Source organism: Ptychodera flava, chromosome 20 (genome assembly GCF_041260155.1).
Source record: "Ptychodera flava strain L36383 chromosome 20, AS_Pfla_20210202, whole genome shotgun sequence".
In the NCBI taxonomy this organism is placed as follows: domain Eukaryota; kingdom Metazoa; phylum Hemichordata; class Enteropneusta; family Ptychoderidae; genus Ptychodera; species Ptychodera flava.
In genome coordinates, this window is record NC_091947.1 from 8,074,356 (window position 1) to 8,093,251 (window position 18,896).

General features: G+C 37.1%; 1 protein-coding gene and 1 long non-coding RNA gene across 2 annotated transcripts; both read left to right on the forward strand.

Annotated features, from left to right (window-relative positions):
- Window positions 1-6,285: 6,285 nt before the first annotated feature.
- On the forward strand, window positions 6,286-8,608 carry LOC139120623 (uncharacterized). Its single transcript, XM_070685134.1, has 2 exons — window positions 6,286-6,554; window positions 7,551-8,608. Exons 1-2 carry the CDS (start codon window positions 6,299-6,301, stop codon window positions 8,606-8,608), a joined length of 1,314 nt encoding a protein of 437 aa, XP_070541235.1. The 5' UTR covers window positions 6,286-6,298.
- Window positions 8,609-11,522: 2,914 nt separating this feature from the next.
- LOC139119915 (uncharacterized) lies at window positions 11,523-15,754 on the forward strand. The gene is made up of 3 exons (XR_011549014.1): window positions 11,523-11,622; window positions 13,065-13,350; window positions 13,783-15,754. It is a non-coding gene; the product is annotated as an uncharacterized lncRNA (long non-coding RNA).
- The last annotated feature ends 3,142 nt before the right edge of the window (window positions 15,755-18,896 follow it).

Consider the following 18,896-nt stretch of genomic DNA (forward strand, 5'->3'; position numbering starts at 1 on the left):
TTGTTTTGATGTATTGATGTCGCTTGTTCTTCTACTTTGAGAAGAAAAGCTTTCGTTAATCCTCGGGTAACATTTTGTTCATTCATGTTTGCAAGTGTCATAATTTATGGAAACTTTGTGAAAGTACTTGTGAATGTATTACAGTAACAGGGATATTTCCATCAGAGTTACAGCAGGTCATATCTGGGTATACGTAGCATATTTTCACACCAGGAAAGAATAGTCACAATTTTCCTTTTTCCGTTTCAGACTCAAAACAGATACTATACTAATGAAAGAGCAGGAAAACACTGAATGTATGGAGGTTTACCAGTCAGCTGAAATTGCTGTGGACGTTCAAGGTCACCGGGATTTCGGGATTTTTGCCTGTTACATGTATGGGCACAAAGACGGGTTGGGATGTTCTCTCTCTCTCTCTCTCTCTCTCTCTCTCTCTCTCTCCTCTCTCTCTCTCTCTCTCTCTCTCTCTCTCTCTCTCTCTCTCTCTCTCTCTCTCTCTCTCTCTCTCTCTCTCTCTCTCTCTCACTCACTCAGTTAAAATTCATGGCGTTTTCATTTTTGAGGTAATCTACGAGTACAAATTTAGCAACCTGGTTAGGGATAAGCTCATTATGATACTGAATATTCCTTGACTTGATATTTACAGTAAATAGCTAAACGAAGAAGCACACTTACGGCTAGGTAAACTCAACTTTCTAAGTGGCCTTTAATCTTTGCTCCTTCAGTTGTGACCTTAAACTGAAAATGTCGTAGTTCTGCCATTCCTTCATTGGCGAACAAGTGGAAGTAAAACTGACATAATCAGTAATTAGAATAATAAATGAAAAAGTGTTATTTTCCCTAATGTGAATAAAACCATTGACAAATGATTTACTGCAGTGAGAGAATAGGCGAATCGCTACGTCTATGCGGCGACATAGGATTACATGAAAGGTCGTGGGGTCAATCGTGTTACAATTGCGTGACATCAGTTCATAAAAAAGCGCTACTCAGCATGTTGAACTGCGGCTTTTGTACATGGAACATATTTTATGAAATTTAAAATCCTCCAGAATGCTGTATAACTTAAAAGGAATGAAATCACAGGGGGTTGGATTCCCGGTTGTCCAGTGGCAAAACTGACCCTGTTACGTTTTTACAAATACGTTTAAGTGTTTAGTGTTTATTCAAGTACACCGTCAAGGTTGAAGTAATCCTGTTGAACAAGTGCAGCAGACAAAAAACGTGAAAAAACTCACATTTTTGGCAGATCGTCCATGTAGCCGACACGAACACAAAGTGTCTGTTACCGGCTACCAAACAGTATGAAATTAAAAATCGTTACGTAAAGAATGAGCTACAAAATCACTATCAGTTTTAAGTTGCAGGTAGAATAAGTCTGTGACTTTGTATAAAATACTATAAAAATAGAAGAAAGTGAGCAACCAGCTGAAAGTTAGTCGAGGAGACTTTCACCGCATATCATTTGCATCTCATTGTGTGTGCCACATTTTTGACGTCAGTTGAAAGTAACACGGTTTCAAATTTTGCGATATTCGCGGCGTTTGTCATGTGTGATTGGACATTCGTAGACAGCAGTTCTACAGTTATGACACCGATCAAAGTTAACGGAGTGACGTCGTTTGACAGAGTATCCAGGCTCATCCAATACTTATCTGTTTCGCTCGTGTTTTGTTGCTAATTATTCGTACCTACACATTCCTATTTTCATGGAATCATACAAATTGTTGAGGTTACCTTCATTATAAAGTGATTAACGATGGGTGGAACGTTTTTAGCATTCGCATCAAGGCACGTGGTGTTACCTCTGTGAATTATTTCTTTATTGTGAAATCTGGACTTCCCCTATGACGATCTATGTGGTTTAAACTTTAACCACGACCAGGGACCATTTGTCAACCATGAAGAGAAATAAGAACATCTCACCATTTCCGTGTTAGTGTTTTGCAATAATGACGACAGAGACTACTGTCTGTGGTGCATGCGAAAAGCCGTCATCGAAAACCATTCTGTCAAATTTAAAATCGTAAGATATATGCATCGAACTGCTGGTAAGGTAAGTAAGATTTATATCATAGCGCCTCTATGCGTGCATTTATCTCACAGAGTGATTCCCTTGTTGTCTTTCAATTAGTGTACCTATACCGTCCTTTGTTTAGTCTGACAAGATACAGATACTATGGTCTTACAAATACTTGTTTAATTTCAAGTATCTCCTCCAAATGTGCGGACGCTGTGCAGCAGTTTTGTACTTGAACCTTGCTCAAGGGCAGTGGTTCATTTCCATAGCATCACATCTTCAAAAAGTATGATATAATGAATATAACTTAATTAAAACACTACATTCCTGTTGTGTCATATCAAGTGCTGTGAATAACGGAGAGGATGAACTTTGAAGTTCGCAAACTAGAAGCTTGTGTCTTTCCTGATTTTCATCGGTAATTCAGTACGACGAATTTAATTCTATTATCAACATGATGAAGTTATACGGGTGTTACATTTTCTGAGAAAATGCCTGTGGTATTGTTGTCGAAACTAACTCAGGATTCAGTCTTATGGCGTTTTCTGCTACTTTTGTATTTTTTTTATATCACTTGTACAGTGAGAAGCTTGAAATCTACTGAAAGAATCGGTGGTCGACAATTTATACGTTCAATTTTGCTCATGGACGAGACGAACGAAAATAAGACTAAGAAGAGTGGTTGAAGTGTTCCACGGAATCGCCGCTTCTACTTTAGCCAAACTGGATTTTTGCGGCAAATATGTACTTCCACATTCAGTTTTTGTTGTGCATATTTCTACAGTTTTTTTATTTTCTTCTTGGAGAATGTGGACCTGTTAAGAATTTGTTCTGTCAACACTGCCTGTATATGCCTTTATTGTTGCGGACACCCCAGGTCACTAGTAACAGTGTAACTAGTGGGAGATTTAGAGAGAGATTTTGCCGGTTCCTAAAACCACGGTGATGGAGGGCCGACTGTGCTGAAGCAAAAGTCACTTGGTGGCTTTGCCAAAAAATCCCGAGGAATAAAAATCTTTTCTCTTGGCTAACGGAAAGAAGTACGCTCCTTGCAATTAAAGGGTTTAAACGTTTGTTCAAACTTTTCCCAGGGAAAATTTAAACATACCACCTTTTATGATCAAGAACAAAGGTCAGGGTCACCATGCAAAGGTTAGGAACAGGATTTGAACTAATTTGGGATAATTGGATGGTAAACTAATGTCTTTAAAATCTGCAAATGTAAGCTCATCGGCTTTTCTTTTTACGTTACACATTTGCTTTTATGAGTAATTTGTAATATCGCAACATTCAGCTACACGGCACGTACCAGTTTTGAGAAATATGAAAAATATGAAGATCCAATTATCCCAAATTAGTTTTGTTTTATTTTTTTATTTATTTTTATTTTTTATTTTTTTATTTTATTTAATCTCGAACCAACAGGTTGCCCCAATAACAGGTTCGTTTGAAAATAAAAATATAATACAAAAACGAAAAATATATAACAGTTACAACGTAAACAAACAGACAGGAGAATTCACATAAGAAAAAACCAAAAAACAGCAATAAAGCGAAAGATACACAGAAATACATCCAGATAAAAGTAATTATTCAGAAAAAAAGGATCTTACATAATCCATGACGAAAATTACTGAAGTTATTAAAAATATTTAAATTTTGCTTGTTACAGATAGAATTAAAATATGTCTGAGATCGTGATAAAAATGAGTGTTTCAAGATATTCGTATGTGCTGACACTGGTCTAAAGAGAACAGCACGACGCAATGTAAAAGCAGGAACGTTAAAATGAATCTGTGCAAAAACATCTGGTACACTATAAACTGAGTGAAGGATTTTATAAAGAAAAAGAGTGTCTAAAAATTTTCGCCTGTTCTCCAATGTGGGAAGGCGAAATTCATAACATAGGTTACTATACAGAGCCCTTGAGTAAGCCATCGATGAACAGAAACAAAGATACTTGATAAATTTTATTTGGACTCTTTCTAATTTCTTTACTAAATATAATTGATAAGGGGACCGGATTGGTGAGCAGTATTCAACGTTGCTTCTGACGTGAGAGACATACAATGTTTTTAAACGTTTGATACTATTAAAATATTTACAAGAACGCTTGATAAATCCAAGCATTTTAAAAGCCTTTGAAACAACATGGTTAATGTGCATACTCCAGTTAAGTTTACTTGTTAAAAATACACCAAGGTCTTTTACAAAGTTGGTGCGAGTCAAGATATTTGCTTAGCACATCTGTAAGGAATATCATGACCTTTGTTTTCAAAGTGAATGAAATACATGAACATTTTTAACATTTAATGACAACTTCCATTTGCTCGTCCACTTCACAACCTGGTTGATATCTTGTTGTAGTTTGATGCAATCGGACATATCAGTAATGGCCATAAATAACTTGGAATCGTCAGCATACAAAGATAAATTTGCATGGTTCATGCATTCAAACATGTCATTGATATATAAGTACAAAAAGGAGCGGACCCAAAATAGACCCTTGGGTACACCTGATGTGACATGTCCCCATGATGACAGTTCCCCGTCAAAAGCTACCCTTTGTAAACGACATTCAAGATATGTGGAGAGCCAGGTTAACAGATTACCACCTATACCATATGACTGAAGTTTATGAATTAATAAAGTGTGGTCGACCGAGTCAAAAGCTTTTGAAAAATCCAAGTAAATAGAGTCAACCTGCCCTCCTTTGTCCATCACTGTGCTGATATAATTAATATAAGATATCAGATTTGTCGTGGTCGAACGGCCGCTGACAAACCCATGTTGGCTTTCACATATGACAGATTTAACATGATTAAAAAGATTATTGTACACTAGTTTCTCAAAAGTCTTACTGAATAAGGGCAAAAGTGAGATTGGTCTGTAATTTCCAACCTCAGTTCGGTCCCCAGCTTTAAAAATAGGGACAACGTTTGCCCGCTTGAAAATAGCTGGAAAAACACCCTGTTGCAAAGATCTATTAAAAAAATAAGAGAAACGGACAGCTCTTCAGCGCAGTTCTTTATAATAATCCATGAAATGCCATCAGGACCACACGCTTTCGTCGGCTTGATGTCTTTCTAGGCAGCTAGTAATTGATCAGCTGATATGTCGAAAGTGTTAAGAGCATTGCAAGAGTACTGATTACATTCTGGTAAATCTGTCACATTATCTTTAGTAAAAATGGATTGAAAATAATGGTTAAAAAGTTCAGAAATATCTTTTGAATTTTCGGCCAAAGTCCCCTTATAATTAACAGTAGAGGGTGATGACCTAGTATTATGCTTACTATTAACGAAAGACCAAAAACTTTTACTATTTGCGCTGATTGAATTTTGCAGTTGAAGTAAGTGGTCTTCGTAAATAGAATTACGCAGTAATTTAAATTCAGCACGCTTACGATCGTGTTTAGAGTAGGAAAAAACGCATTACCTAAAATTTATCTATAATTGAAACTCAAAATGACCCTAAGCCCTGTGTGTTGACTACACATTAATGAAAGGAAATTTTTGATGTTCACAAAATCTTGGTGGTTAAGACTTTATTCACCCGTGGCTACAGACTTAAACCCAATTAGCTATATCTTTGTGAATTTGCTTACTAAACAAACATAATCCAATCTCAAGAGAGATATTTGTATTATTTGGAAATGTCACTCTTTCAACCCTCGGCAAGGGATTTGGTCGATTAAATTCAGGCACTTTCGTGTATATTTGCGGCAGCGGCCATATTTGAGTTGCAACTCGGAAAATTATGTTGTTTTTAAAGTCTAAGGTGTGCGTTCGCCGCCCAATGTTTGAAAAACATTCTGTGACCACATTTAAGTACGCACTTTTACATAAATTGCATTTGATTTCAAACTAAATTTACTGAAAGATACAGGTAATCAGGCTTAGTTAAAGTTTTTGTCCATACCAACAGCAGATCAGTAAAGTATTGTCAAAATTTGAAAACATCTGACCCCTAGGCGCATTCTATACTTGAAATATCATTACCGCAATTACCGCCTCGTACCAGACACGTATGCTAATGAGCTGCCTGATCGAAAATCCTGCGTCAAAATACAATAATGTTATATTTAACGCACATGATAATTGATCAGCGTTATTCGCTTCAATGTTTGGTTTTTATGGGTATTCAATAGGAATACGGCCAATTTCTGTTTTTGTACTAACCATAGGGACCAAGTGTATGTTTATATTCAAGTAACCTAACTTTTTTGCATGACAGGTAGATGTCAATTATTCTTGAGTAAACATCTGATGACACAAAATGGATCATTATCAGCCACTTCCGGGTAGCATAAATGGAATTGACGATCTCATCAAATTCAAACGTGAATTACCAAAGAAGCCTCCTTTCCTCGTGAGATTATGTTTGGCTTTCTTTGGATTCCCATTCGATGCGGCAAACCATCGGCGATGCATCAAACATACAGAAACAGCGCCATCATTAGTTGATATAAATAGCAACCAGGTTGACACCTGTGAAGTATGCGATGACGTAGGCCCTCTGACGCAATACAAAGGTAGGAAGGTGTTTCAGTTACAGGGACAACTAAACACTCCTGGCACCAGTTTTCGTTCAACAGTTGGGTCTAAAAAGGGTCACATTATATCAATTCATGATGTTCCTAAGTAACTTTAAATCTCCGGATAAAATTCAGTATACTTTATGAAATCACAAATGTTATCATCAATACAAGTATAATACATTTCAAAGCTTTGCTTGAAGTTATGGTTAAAACTGCATATGCAACAATGACCCTCAATGAAGTCAAAATATTGTCGATATATATGCAGCACGCTAACCGAAACATTTTCCTTCGAGGGTCCAATACATGATATGCATCAGGTTGAAAATGAGTTTCATGTAGTTTGGTGTACTCCCGTTTGCACAAATTTGTGAAATACCAACTCTCAGGATATTTATAAATCTGATGAATTCTTAACATCCCCAAACACTTTTGACCTAATCACAGTATATTTTTACAGCCTCAGACGAAGAGAGAATTTCACGTAAATATACCGTACCAGATCTGGTACGGTATATCTTGTACTTCCAATATTGTCATATAGTCATATTTATACATGTATTATGTATTTGCCCTAAGTCTATATTTTCCTGCATTGTAAAACAGGCCGATTGCCTTAATCACCGAATAACTTTATAAAATGAGTGTATGTATATGTTTAAAGGTTTTTAATATTTGAATTGGACTTTATACAGATAATGAAAACAGTCACTTCTGAATTAGCCTACACCCTATTTCTTCGCTTTGGCCTCCTTGCCTCAGAGGCAAAAGCGAAGAAATAGGGTCTAGGCTACTTTTGAATATCTTCGACCTTTTGCCCAATTCTTTTGTGCCAATATCTAAAACGGCATCACAATGTCTAATATAGAAAACTGAACAACATCAGCAAATAATTCGGGACATAAGGCTGAGTTTGTGCATAACGCACGACTCTGATTTGTCCGACATGATGTACTGATTTGATTGTCTCTTTTTTACCTTTGTAATCAGGATCATCAAAACAATCGAGACTACGGAAGATATGTCGCCCTGTTTGGTTGTGCATTTTATCGACTTTAACGATCGTCAGTCTGTTTCACAAGACTTATGAGCGATGGGGAAATGAACACTTCACCTTGTACATACTGTCGTACTTTTGCTTCATGGGACCAGTAGCGGCGATAGCAATCTACCGCTTGGTGGCGTTCTGCATAACATGTCGTCCAGATGATACCAGGGCCATCTATGCTTTGACCAACATCCATGTACTTGGACTTTTAAAACGCAGAGACGCCAGTGGTTCTACCTTTGCCGGATATGTTTATTATCTCTTTGCATTGGTATGTTTATCACTGAATATTGCTTTCGAGTTTTCCCAAATTTTCACAGGTTGTCCCTCGATTGATTATTGGGGTGTCTTTTATTTCTTAACAGAGATGTTGGCCTTTCTTACGTTTTCGTCTTTTTGGTACATCGTACTGCTTTTACGCCGTGCCCTTGAAAATGATCTCAAATCGGTCGCAAATTTCTGTAAAAAACACTACGATAACAACTCAACCTGTCGACAGAGAATAATGGAAAGTTTTGTCGAATTTTCCCGATTAAATAACTTTGTGTCGGGCTGGATAGTTTGCCAAGTAAATGTCAATGCATTCAAATTGTCCTGTCATTTGTACTGGAATTACGCAATCTACTCAGAGAAAAGCTACATACCCAGTGCAACATTGATAAATTCATTGATTTCAGTAGAAATACTTGCCTATTTCGTCCTTCCATTCTTTGCTGTCGGTTGGTTCAACATAGAATACATTTGGAAAGATTTCATGGCCCACGTCGAATATCTGCAAAGCGAAAGCGAGTACTGGCCATGTTTTAAAATGATAAAACACCTTCAGCCGGCAATAAACAACATCACAATCACCATCTTATTTTCTGTCTTGTCGGTATTTCTATCACTGCAATTCACCAACCAGTACGCCGAGTACTGGGAAGAAGATTCCATTTGCTACAAGTTATCTGACGTGTACGGTATGTCTGGGTTTTTAAATGTAACAATAGAAGAAATGTGAGATCAAATCGTGCTGAGAGAAGCGGACGTTTAAGAAGTACAGTGTTTGCAACGCATATCAAATGGTCACTTCACAGAAGTGTCTCCTGCTTGGCAAATAGAAATTAAACTGAGTTTTAAGTAATGAAAAATACTGAATGTAAATGCTGATAACAGAACCCATCTTTGTATTTGTATATATGACTAAGTCTTCTTTCATGTGGCTGAGATTCCTTGGTCAAAGAGTCTCTCCTGTCACTAGTAAAGTATATTCCTTCGTTCACAAGTCACTACATGTACGACAAGGCAGGTTTTATTCAAGGGATCTTTGTCAGGATCTTCATATTACAAAGCTGTTGAATTTTACAACTTACAATCTTGATTCAATTTACATGTATGTATACTACCTTTACAAACATCTGATGTTACAAACAATGAGAAAGGAATAAGAGTGATTAACAAAAACAGTGTTACTTTTCTCTAATCCAAGCAATTCATGTGTTTGAAATATTGACAATTTAATGAAATTTCTTTTTTGCTCATCTTTGAAAGTTTTGTCTAGTTGATCAGTTTTTGTACATAAATATCATAAAAACCTTTAAGGAATCGCGTGACAACTTTGTTCTACTTGCAGGTCAATGAAAAGAACAATTGTCTTCGATGGGTATCGTTATTCAATAAATACTGTCATATCCTTTTCGATCTGATTCGATGTAAAATTTATCCTACCGTTTTATACATTTATTCACTGACAACCGTGACATATTGAATTTTTCCCTATTTGTGGAATAAAATATAGAGTACAGGTAAAATCTCGACTCCTTTTCTTTCGTATTCAAGAAACATAATCATTGACTTACCCTATCGCCTACGCAGTATTTAATATAGAACGGCCATATGAAAAAAAGTTGGTGTAAGTATAACGAAAGGACAGAAAAACTCGAACATCTGTCGCTTGACGGCACTCCAAACAAATCGCCCGTCGAATCCTCCATAAGAATCATACTGTCTTTATGGGACTACAGAAGTAAACAATTTTCATGAAAATGTAAAACAATTTTCATGGTAATTTTGAAAACAATTTTCATGGTAGAAAATGTACATTTGTTGATATAAGGGGACTGGCTGTCAATTCCAGTGCAACGAGTGAAATAATCACGATGATATAGACTTCTAATACAATATGTAGAACCATTAGTTAAATATAGATCTAGGGTGACTCCAAAGCAGCTTTGTGCAGTGGATATATCGCCACCAAATTGTTTTGATGTATTGATGTCGCTTGTTCTTCTACTTTGAGAAGAAAAGCTTTCGTTAATCCTCGGGTAACATTTTGTTCATTCATGTTTGCAAGTGTCATAATTTATGGAAACTTTGTGAAAGTACTTGTGAATGTATTACAGTAACAGGGATATTTCCATCAGAGTTACAGCAGGTCATATCTGGGTATACGTAGCATATTTTCACACCAGGAAAGAATAGTCACAATTTTCCTTTTTCCGTTTCAGACTCAAAACAGATACTATACTAATGAAAGAGCAGGAAAAAACTGAATGTATGGAGGTTTACCAGTCAGCTGAAATTGCTGTGGACGTTCAAGGTCACCGGGATTTCATAACTCTTTTTTTCCTGTTACAGGTATGGGCATAAAGACGGGTTGATGTTCTCTCTCTCTCTCTCTCTCTCTCTCTCTCTCTCTCCTCTCTCTCTCTCTCTCTCTCTCTCTCTCTCTCTCTCTCCTCTCTCTCTCTCTCTCTCTCTCTCTCTCTCTCAGTTAAAATTCATGGCGTTTTCGTTTTTGAGGTAATCTACGAGTACAAATTTAGCAAACTGGTTGAGGATAAGCTAATTATTATACTGAATTTTCCTTGAGTTGGCATTTACAGTAAAACAGCTAAACGAAATGGCAAACTTACAGTTAGGTAAACTCAACTTCCTAAGAGACCTTTAATCTTCGCTCCTTCAGTTGTGACCTTAAAACTGAAAATGTCGTAGTTCTGCCACTTCTTCATTGGCGAACAAGTGGAAGTAAAACTGACATAATCAGTAATTAGAAGAATAAATGAAAAAGTGTTTTATTCCCTAATGTGAATAAAACCATCGACAAATGATTTACTGCAGTGAGAGAATAGGCGAATCGCTACGTCTATGCGGCGACATAGGATTACATGAAAGGTCATGGGGTCAATCGTGTTATGATTGCGTGACATCAGTTCATGCAAAAAGCGCTATTCAGCATGTTGAACTGCGGCTTTTGTACATGGAACATATTTTATGAAATTTGAAATCCTCCAGAATGCTGTATAACTTAAAAGGAATAAAATCAAAGGGGTTGGATTCCCGGTTGTCCAGTGGCAAAACAGACCCTGCTACGTTTTTACAAGAGTTCATTCAAGTACATGTACACCGTCAAGGTTGAAGTAATTCTGTTTGAACAAGTGCAGTAGACAAAAAACGTGAAAAACCCACATTTTGACATGTGTTGAAAGTAACACGGTTTCAAGTTTTGCGATATTCGCGGTGTTTGTCATGTGTGATTGGACGTTCGTAGACAGCAGTTCTATAGTTATGACACCGATCAAAGTTAACGGAGTGACGTCGTTTGACAGAGTATCCAGGCTCATCCAATACTTATCTGTTTCGCTCGTGTTTTGTTGCTAATTATTCGTACCTACACATTCCTATTTTCATGGAATCATACAAATTGTTGAGGTTACCTTCATTATAAAGTGATTAACGATGGGTGGAACGTTTTTAGCATTCGCATCAAGGCACGTGGTGTTACCTCTGTGAATTATTTCTTTATTGTGAAATCTGGACTTCCCCTATGACGATCTATGTGGTTTAAACTTTAACCACGACCAGGGACCATTTGCCAACCATGGACAGAAATAAAAACATCTCACTATTTCCGTGTTAGTGTTTTGCAATAACGGCGACAGACTCTTATGTCTGTGGTGCATGCGACAAGCTGTCATCGTAAACCATTCTGTCAAATTTAAAATCGTAAGATATATGCATCGAACTGCTGGTAAGGTAAGTAAGATTTATATCATAGCGCCTCTATGCGTGCATTTATCTCACAGAGTGATTCCCTTGTTGTCTTTCAATTAGTGTACCTATACCGTCCTTTGTTTAGTCTGACAAGATACAGATACTATGGTCTTACAAATACTTGTTTAATTTCAAGTATCTCCTCCAAATGTGCGGACGCTGTGCAGCAGTTTTGTACTTGAACCTTGCTCAAGGGCAGTGGTTCATTTCCATAGCATCACATCTTACAAAAGTATGATATAATGAATATAACTTAATTAAAACACTACATTCCTGTTGTGTCATATCAAGTGCTGTGAATAACGGAGAGGATGAACTTTGAAGTTCGCAAACTAGAAGGTTGTGTCTTTTCTGATTTTCATCGGTACAACGAATTTAATTCTATTATCAACATGATGAAGTTATACGGGTGTTACATTTTCTGAGAAAATGCCTGTGGTATTGTTCTCCTTCATATCGTTTGTCTGGAGGCGGTGGAAACTAACTCAGGTTCAGTCTTATGGCGTTTTCTGCTACTTTTGTATTTTTTTTATATCACTTGTACAGTGAGAAGCTTGAAATCTACTGAAAGAATCGGTGGTCGACAATTTATACGTTCAATTTTGCTCATGGACGAGACGAACGAAAATGAGACTAAGAAGAGTGGTTGAAGTGTTCCACGGAATCGCCGCTTCTACTTTAGCCAAACTTGATTTTTGCGGCAAATATGTACTTCAACATTCAGTTTTTGTAGTGCATATTTCTACAGTTTTTTTTATTATCTTCTTGGAGAATGTGGACCTGTTCAGAATTTGTTATGTCAACACTGCCTGTATATGTAATGCCTTTATTGTTGTGGACACCTCAGGTCACCAGTAACAATGTAACTAGTGGGAGATTTAGAGAGAGAATTTGCTGGTTCCTAAAACCACGGTGATGAAGGAACCGTACTAAAGCAAAAGTCATTTGGTGGTTTTGCCAAAAAACAATGATCAAACAATGATCTTTTCTTTTGACTAACGGAAAATTGTACGCTCCTTGCAATTAAAGGTTTTAAACGTTTGTTCAAACTTTGCTCAGGGAAAATTTGAACATACCACCTTTTATGATCAAGAATAATAATCAAGGGTCACCATGCAAAGGTTAGGAACAGGATTTGAACTAATTTTGGATAATTTGATGGTGAACTAATGTCTTAAAATATCATGCATGCAATTATAGTCTCGTACCAGACACGTATGCTAATGAGCTGTCTGATCGAAAATCCTGCGTCAAAGTACAATAATGTTATATTTAACGCACATGATAATTGATCAGCGTTATTTGCTTCAATGTTTGGTTTTTATGGGTATTCAATAGGAATACGGCGAATTGCTATTTTTGTACTAACCATAGGGACAAAGTGTATGTTTATTTTCAAGTAACCTAACTTTTTTGCATGACAGGTAGATGTCAATTATTCTTGAGTAAACGTCTGATGTTACAAAATGGATCATTATCAGCCACTTCCGGGTAGCATAAATGATATTGACGATCGCATCGACATACCAAGGAAAGCTCCTTTCCTCGTGAGATTCTGTTTGGCTTTCTTTGGATTCCCATTCGACGCGGCAAACCATCGGCGATGCATCAAACATACAGAAACAGTGCCATCATTAGTTGATATTAATAGCAACCAGGTAGACACCTGTGAAGTATGCGATTACGTAGGCCCTCTGACGCAATACAAAGGTAGGAAGGTGTTTCAGTTACAGGGATTACTTAACATACCTTGCATCAGCGGTCATTCAACAGTTGGACCTATAATAGGTCACATTAGGCCAAAAGCAATTGATGATGTTCCTGTAAGGTTGCGTTCACAATAACGGTTGGGGAGGGTATATATATATATTATATATATATATATTATATATATATATATATATATATATATATATATATATATATATATATATATATATATATATATATATATATATATATATATATCCGGTTCTTTTGCGCAAATATCTAAAACAGCATCAACAATTACTAATATATAAATCGAACGCGACACAGTAAATAATTTTGGACGTAAGGGTGAGTCTCTGCAAACGCAAGATTCTGGCGTGTCCTAATTTACATGCACTGATTGTCTAATCTATTTTTTACCTCTATAATCAGGGTCATCAAAACAATCGAGACTACAGAGGGTGTGTTGCCCTGTTTGGTTGTGTATTTTATCGACTTTAACGATCGTCAGTCTGTTTCACAAGACTTACCAGCGATGGGGAAACGAACACTTCACCTTGTACATATTGTCGTACTTTTGCTTCATGGGACCGGTGGCGGCGATGGCAATCTATCGCTTGGTGGCGTTCTGCATATCATGTCGTCCAGATGGTACAAGGGCTATCTATGCGTTGACCAATAGTCACGTACTTGGACTTTTAAAACGCAATGACGTCAGTAATTCCGCCTTTGCCGGATATGTTTATTATCTCTTTGCATTGGTTTGTTTATCACTGAATATTGCTTTCGAGTTTTCCCAAATTTTCACAGGTTGTCCCTCGATTGATTATTGGGGTGTCTTTTATTTCTTAACAGAGATGTTGGCTTTTTTTACGTTTTCGTCTTTTTGGTACATCGTACTGCTTTTACGCCGTGCCCTTGAAAATGATCTCAAATCGGTCGCAAATTTCTGTAAAAAACACTACGATCACAACGCAATCTGTCGACAGAGAATAATGGAAAGCTTTGTCGAATTTTCCCGATTAAATAACTTCGTGTCTGGCTGGATAATTTGCCAAGTAAATGCCAATGCATTCAAATTGTCCTGTCATTTGTACTGGAATTACGTCGTCTATTCTGGAAAGAACAACATACCCAGTGCCACATTGATAAATTCGTTAATTTCAGTTGAAATTCTTGCGTATTTCGTTCTTCCTTTCTTTGCTGTCGGTTGGTTCAACATTGAATACACTTGGAAAGACTTCATGGCCCACGTCGAATACCATCAAGCCGGCAACTACTACTGGCCATGTTTTAAAATGATCAAACACCTTCGGCCGGCAGTAAACAACGTCACAATCACCATCTTATTTTCTGTCTTGACGGTGTTTCTATCACTGCAATTCACCAACCAGTACGCCGAGTACTGGGAAGAAGACTCCATTTGCTACAAGTTATCTGACGTGTACGGTGTGACTGGTTTTTTTAATGTAACAATAGAGGAAATGTGAGATCAAACCGTGCTGAGAGAAGCGGACTTTTAAGAAATACAGTGCTTGCAAAACATATATTAAATGGCCACAACTCAGAAAGTGTCACCTGCTTCGTAAATAGAAATTTAAAAGAAAAAATACGGAATGTAAATGCTGATAACAGAACCCATCTTTGTATTTGTGCAGTTATTCTCCTTTCATGTGAGTGGATTGTGTACAGCTACTGGCTGAGATTCCTTGGCAAAGGAGTCTCTCCTGATCTTTGAATAGTTTCTGGAAAAGTATATTCCTTCGTTCACAAGTCACTACATGTATGATAAGGCAGGTTTTATTCAAGGGATCTTTATCAGGATCTAGATATTACACAGCTGTTGAATTTTACAACTTACAATCGTGACTCCATTATATATAGTAACCTTACAAATATCTGACGCTCAAAATAATATGATAAAGAAAAGTGTGATGTCATTATGCAACAGCATATACAGCCGCATATCATGAAACACATTTTTTTTCCTACAAAAGTATTACTTTTCTGTAGTCCAGGCAATCCTTGTGCTCCTTCGAAACAGTGAAATCACGAGAACACATTGACTGTGCAGTACTTAAATCGGCAGTTCTCAATCATAGTTTGTGGCGTTGAAGTATTTGTTGACATTGGCAATTTACGTGATATTTCTTCTTTGGTCGCCTTTGAAAATTGTGTTTAGTTGATCAATTTGTGTAGATGAAGTTCATAATAACCTGTCCCTTTAAATCAACTCTGTGATAAATGTGTTCTATATACCTCCATAAGTATAGAAAAAGGTCTTCAATCAGGTATCGTTATTCAATAAATACTGACAGATACCTTTTAAATCTTGTTCGATGTTAACTTTATCCCACCGTTTTATACATTATCTGACAGATGTGATTTTTGAAAGTTTCATTATTTATAGAATAAAACATAGAGTACATGTGAAATCTCGACTCCTTTTCTCTCATGTTCGCCAAACATAATCATGGACTCTCCCCAGGCCAATCAACTATACAGCATTGGTTGAAGTATTGTTAGCACGCCATGTGCATGAAGTTACCACTATAACAATGGTAAAGTCTTTAATAAACTTTGAAGTCACTATACTATAAGAATGGTAGTCTTTAACTTTCAGGTCACTATGCTATAAGAATGGTAGTCTTTAACTTTGAAGTCACTATACTTTAAAGAGGCACTCCCACTTGGTAACATTTTTAAAACACATTTTTTTAATGCCAACGGTCGATATTTGACGTGGCGACTCCGCGCGGATCGCGAGATATCGATAAAAACATGTCATTTCCCGAGCGTATTTTTCACATCCCGAAGTTTTACGATCGTTTCTGGTTATGACCCGAAATCCCCCGAAAGTGTGTTGTTGTGCTGATTGACGATATTCTAAGGAGTCTAAAAACGTTCGAATGACGCAATTAATTTTCCTCCTACTGCGATGACTTTATACATCATTATCAATGCCTTTACTTCTGGTAATTCTTTTTTAAAAACTTCTCCTTAGTTTTTGTCGTTTTCATTATTCTCAATCAGTTATATTAAATTTTTAATTAAACAATACCACATAGATATCAGTTTTTACGTGTAAAATATTAGTTGCCTCTGATGACTACATTTTGTCGTCTGCCACACAGAACTTACGCGTGGTTCGATCAAAGCGGCCGCCGCGTGTGGTATGCGCGCATACCACGCGGCGGCCACTATGCATACTATGTATCAACCGCACCTATCTGTGCTAGTCACTTATGCGAATTCTGGTGGAATCAGCAAACTTTGTTTTTCGTTTCTTTGGCCGAGTCAGTAGGACTCAGCTTTCTCTCATGGGACATGACCGCTCACCGACGCGAGTGGTACTGCTGTGGCGTACAGCAGCGTCAGCGTAGACTCGTACTCCATAGCTTAGTTGACAATGGCCCCAATGCCGAACGTTCTATGTTCAGTGATGTTCGGAAGCTGAATTCAGGTGGGCCACCGGAATTCAAACTTTAACGTTTTTGAGGACATGTTTTTATCGATATCTCGCGATCCGCGCGCAGTCGCCATGTCAAACATCTACCGTTGGCATTGAAAAAATGTGTTTTAAAAATGTTACCAAGCGGGAGTACCTCTTTAAGAATGGTAGAGTCTTTAACTTACAAGTCACTATGCATCAGCCATATGAGAAAAACCCAAAGTTGCTGTACATACGTATACCATAAAGACTGCAGAATGGAAAATCTGTCGCCCAAAGGTGCTCCTTAAAAATCGCGCAAAGAGTCCTCCAATGCAAATCTGCCTCTCCATATAAGACAACAGAAGGAACCTTGAAAACTAACTTCGTAGTAGTAAATGTACACTTAGGGTAGAGTATGCACCTCGAAAGTGAAAGACTTTAACTTTTGCTCAAACTTTCCTCAATGAATCTTTCAACAATCATCTCAACAAATAAAGAATGAAATCAGGGGCACCATGCCAATTTTCGTACTAAAGAAAAAAAAATTACTTGACATTTACCGATATTTGACATTCAAATGACCGCCATCTCTGCGTTGGCTCATAGAAAAATAAAAGTTTCCATTTTGGAAAAACTGAGACAGTGTAATTTTTCCTTCCAAGAGCGTTAAAATGAGACCCCCACGAGTGTTATATCAGAAAAGAATTGTAAAAAGTTTAGGAGATTCAGTCCAAATATATGTCTCCGAGGCGCATTTTATCTGAAATACTTATATTTAAGGGGAAGAGTTTTTCAAGTCCAGAGTAACTTGTGAAATGACCGCCTGATGATATTAAGTTATAATACAATATGTAGAGCTTGTACCATGTGTACAGTCACTTGTTCAATATTGGTCTACGAGTATATAAAACTGTAAACAGCTCAAAACAGTGAATATGGCAACAATTGTTTGATGTAAAGATTTCGTTAGGTCTTCTACTTTAAGTAGAAAAGCTTATGTTCATACTCAGGTAATGTTGTTCATTCATGTTTAAATGTCATACTTTTTATGAAAATACTTGTGGATGTATTACAATAACAGGAATGTTTCCATCAGAGTTACAGCAGGTCACATCTTGATATGGCTAGCATATTTTCACACCGGGAAAGACTAGTCACAATTTTCATTAATCTATTTCAGAATAGACAAAGACCTCTAGATACAACAGTGAAACGACAGAAAAACTGCAAAATTGCCAACTTGACTCTTTGATATTGATGTCTGGAAATCACGGTGTATCTTGCAGAGTCACTGCACTGTTAACCTTCTTGGTCTCATAATATGAATTTATGGGGGTTTATGCGTAAGCTAAACAGTTTTGGACCTTCAAGGTTACTGAGATTTCACATTTCTTCTTTTGCCTGTTACATGTAGGGCAGAGCAAAGGGTTCAGATGTTAGTTGTCAATCTCTCAGGTCTCACTTAAATGAAAACTCTCACCACATCAATCACATCATACGTAGTTAGACCATACCTTGATTTGACATTGACAGTGAAACCAGGAAGTACACTGGCAGTACCTAAAGCAAACTCAACTCTCTAATGTGACCTTTAACCTTTGCTCCTTCCCTGATCACTGTGACTTTACAACTGAAAGCACCATAGATCTGTTACTGATGTACTGAATAATGATCAAGTTGAAGGAAAACTGATAGTGTTAGAAGAATGAACAATTTGGTTTTTTAACAAATATGAATATAGGTTAACACATGATTTACAGAAGAGAGAATAGATGAATTACTAGTTGATGAAAAAGTGCTATTCAGCATATTGAACTGCAATTCTTGCACGTGAAACAAAGAAAATACGACTGAAAATCCTCAAGGCTGCTAAACTACCCAGCAGCTAACTTGTATAACTTAAAACATAATGAGATCCAAGGGGCCTGGCTTGAGTTTACAGTGATTACTTGTTAGCAGTGGCAGAAATGACCCCGACTTTTTTGCAAGTGTTGATCCATGTACACTGCCAGGGGTGAGCAAGTCATGTGATCTGAGATTTCAGAAACTTTTGTTGGCGGAACAAGAGAACTTGCTGATTTTTCTAGACTACTGAGTCCCTATAGAATTGTAT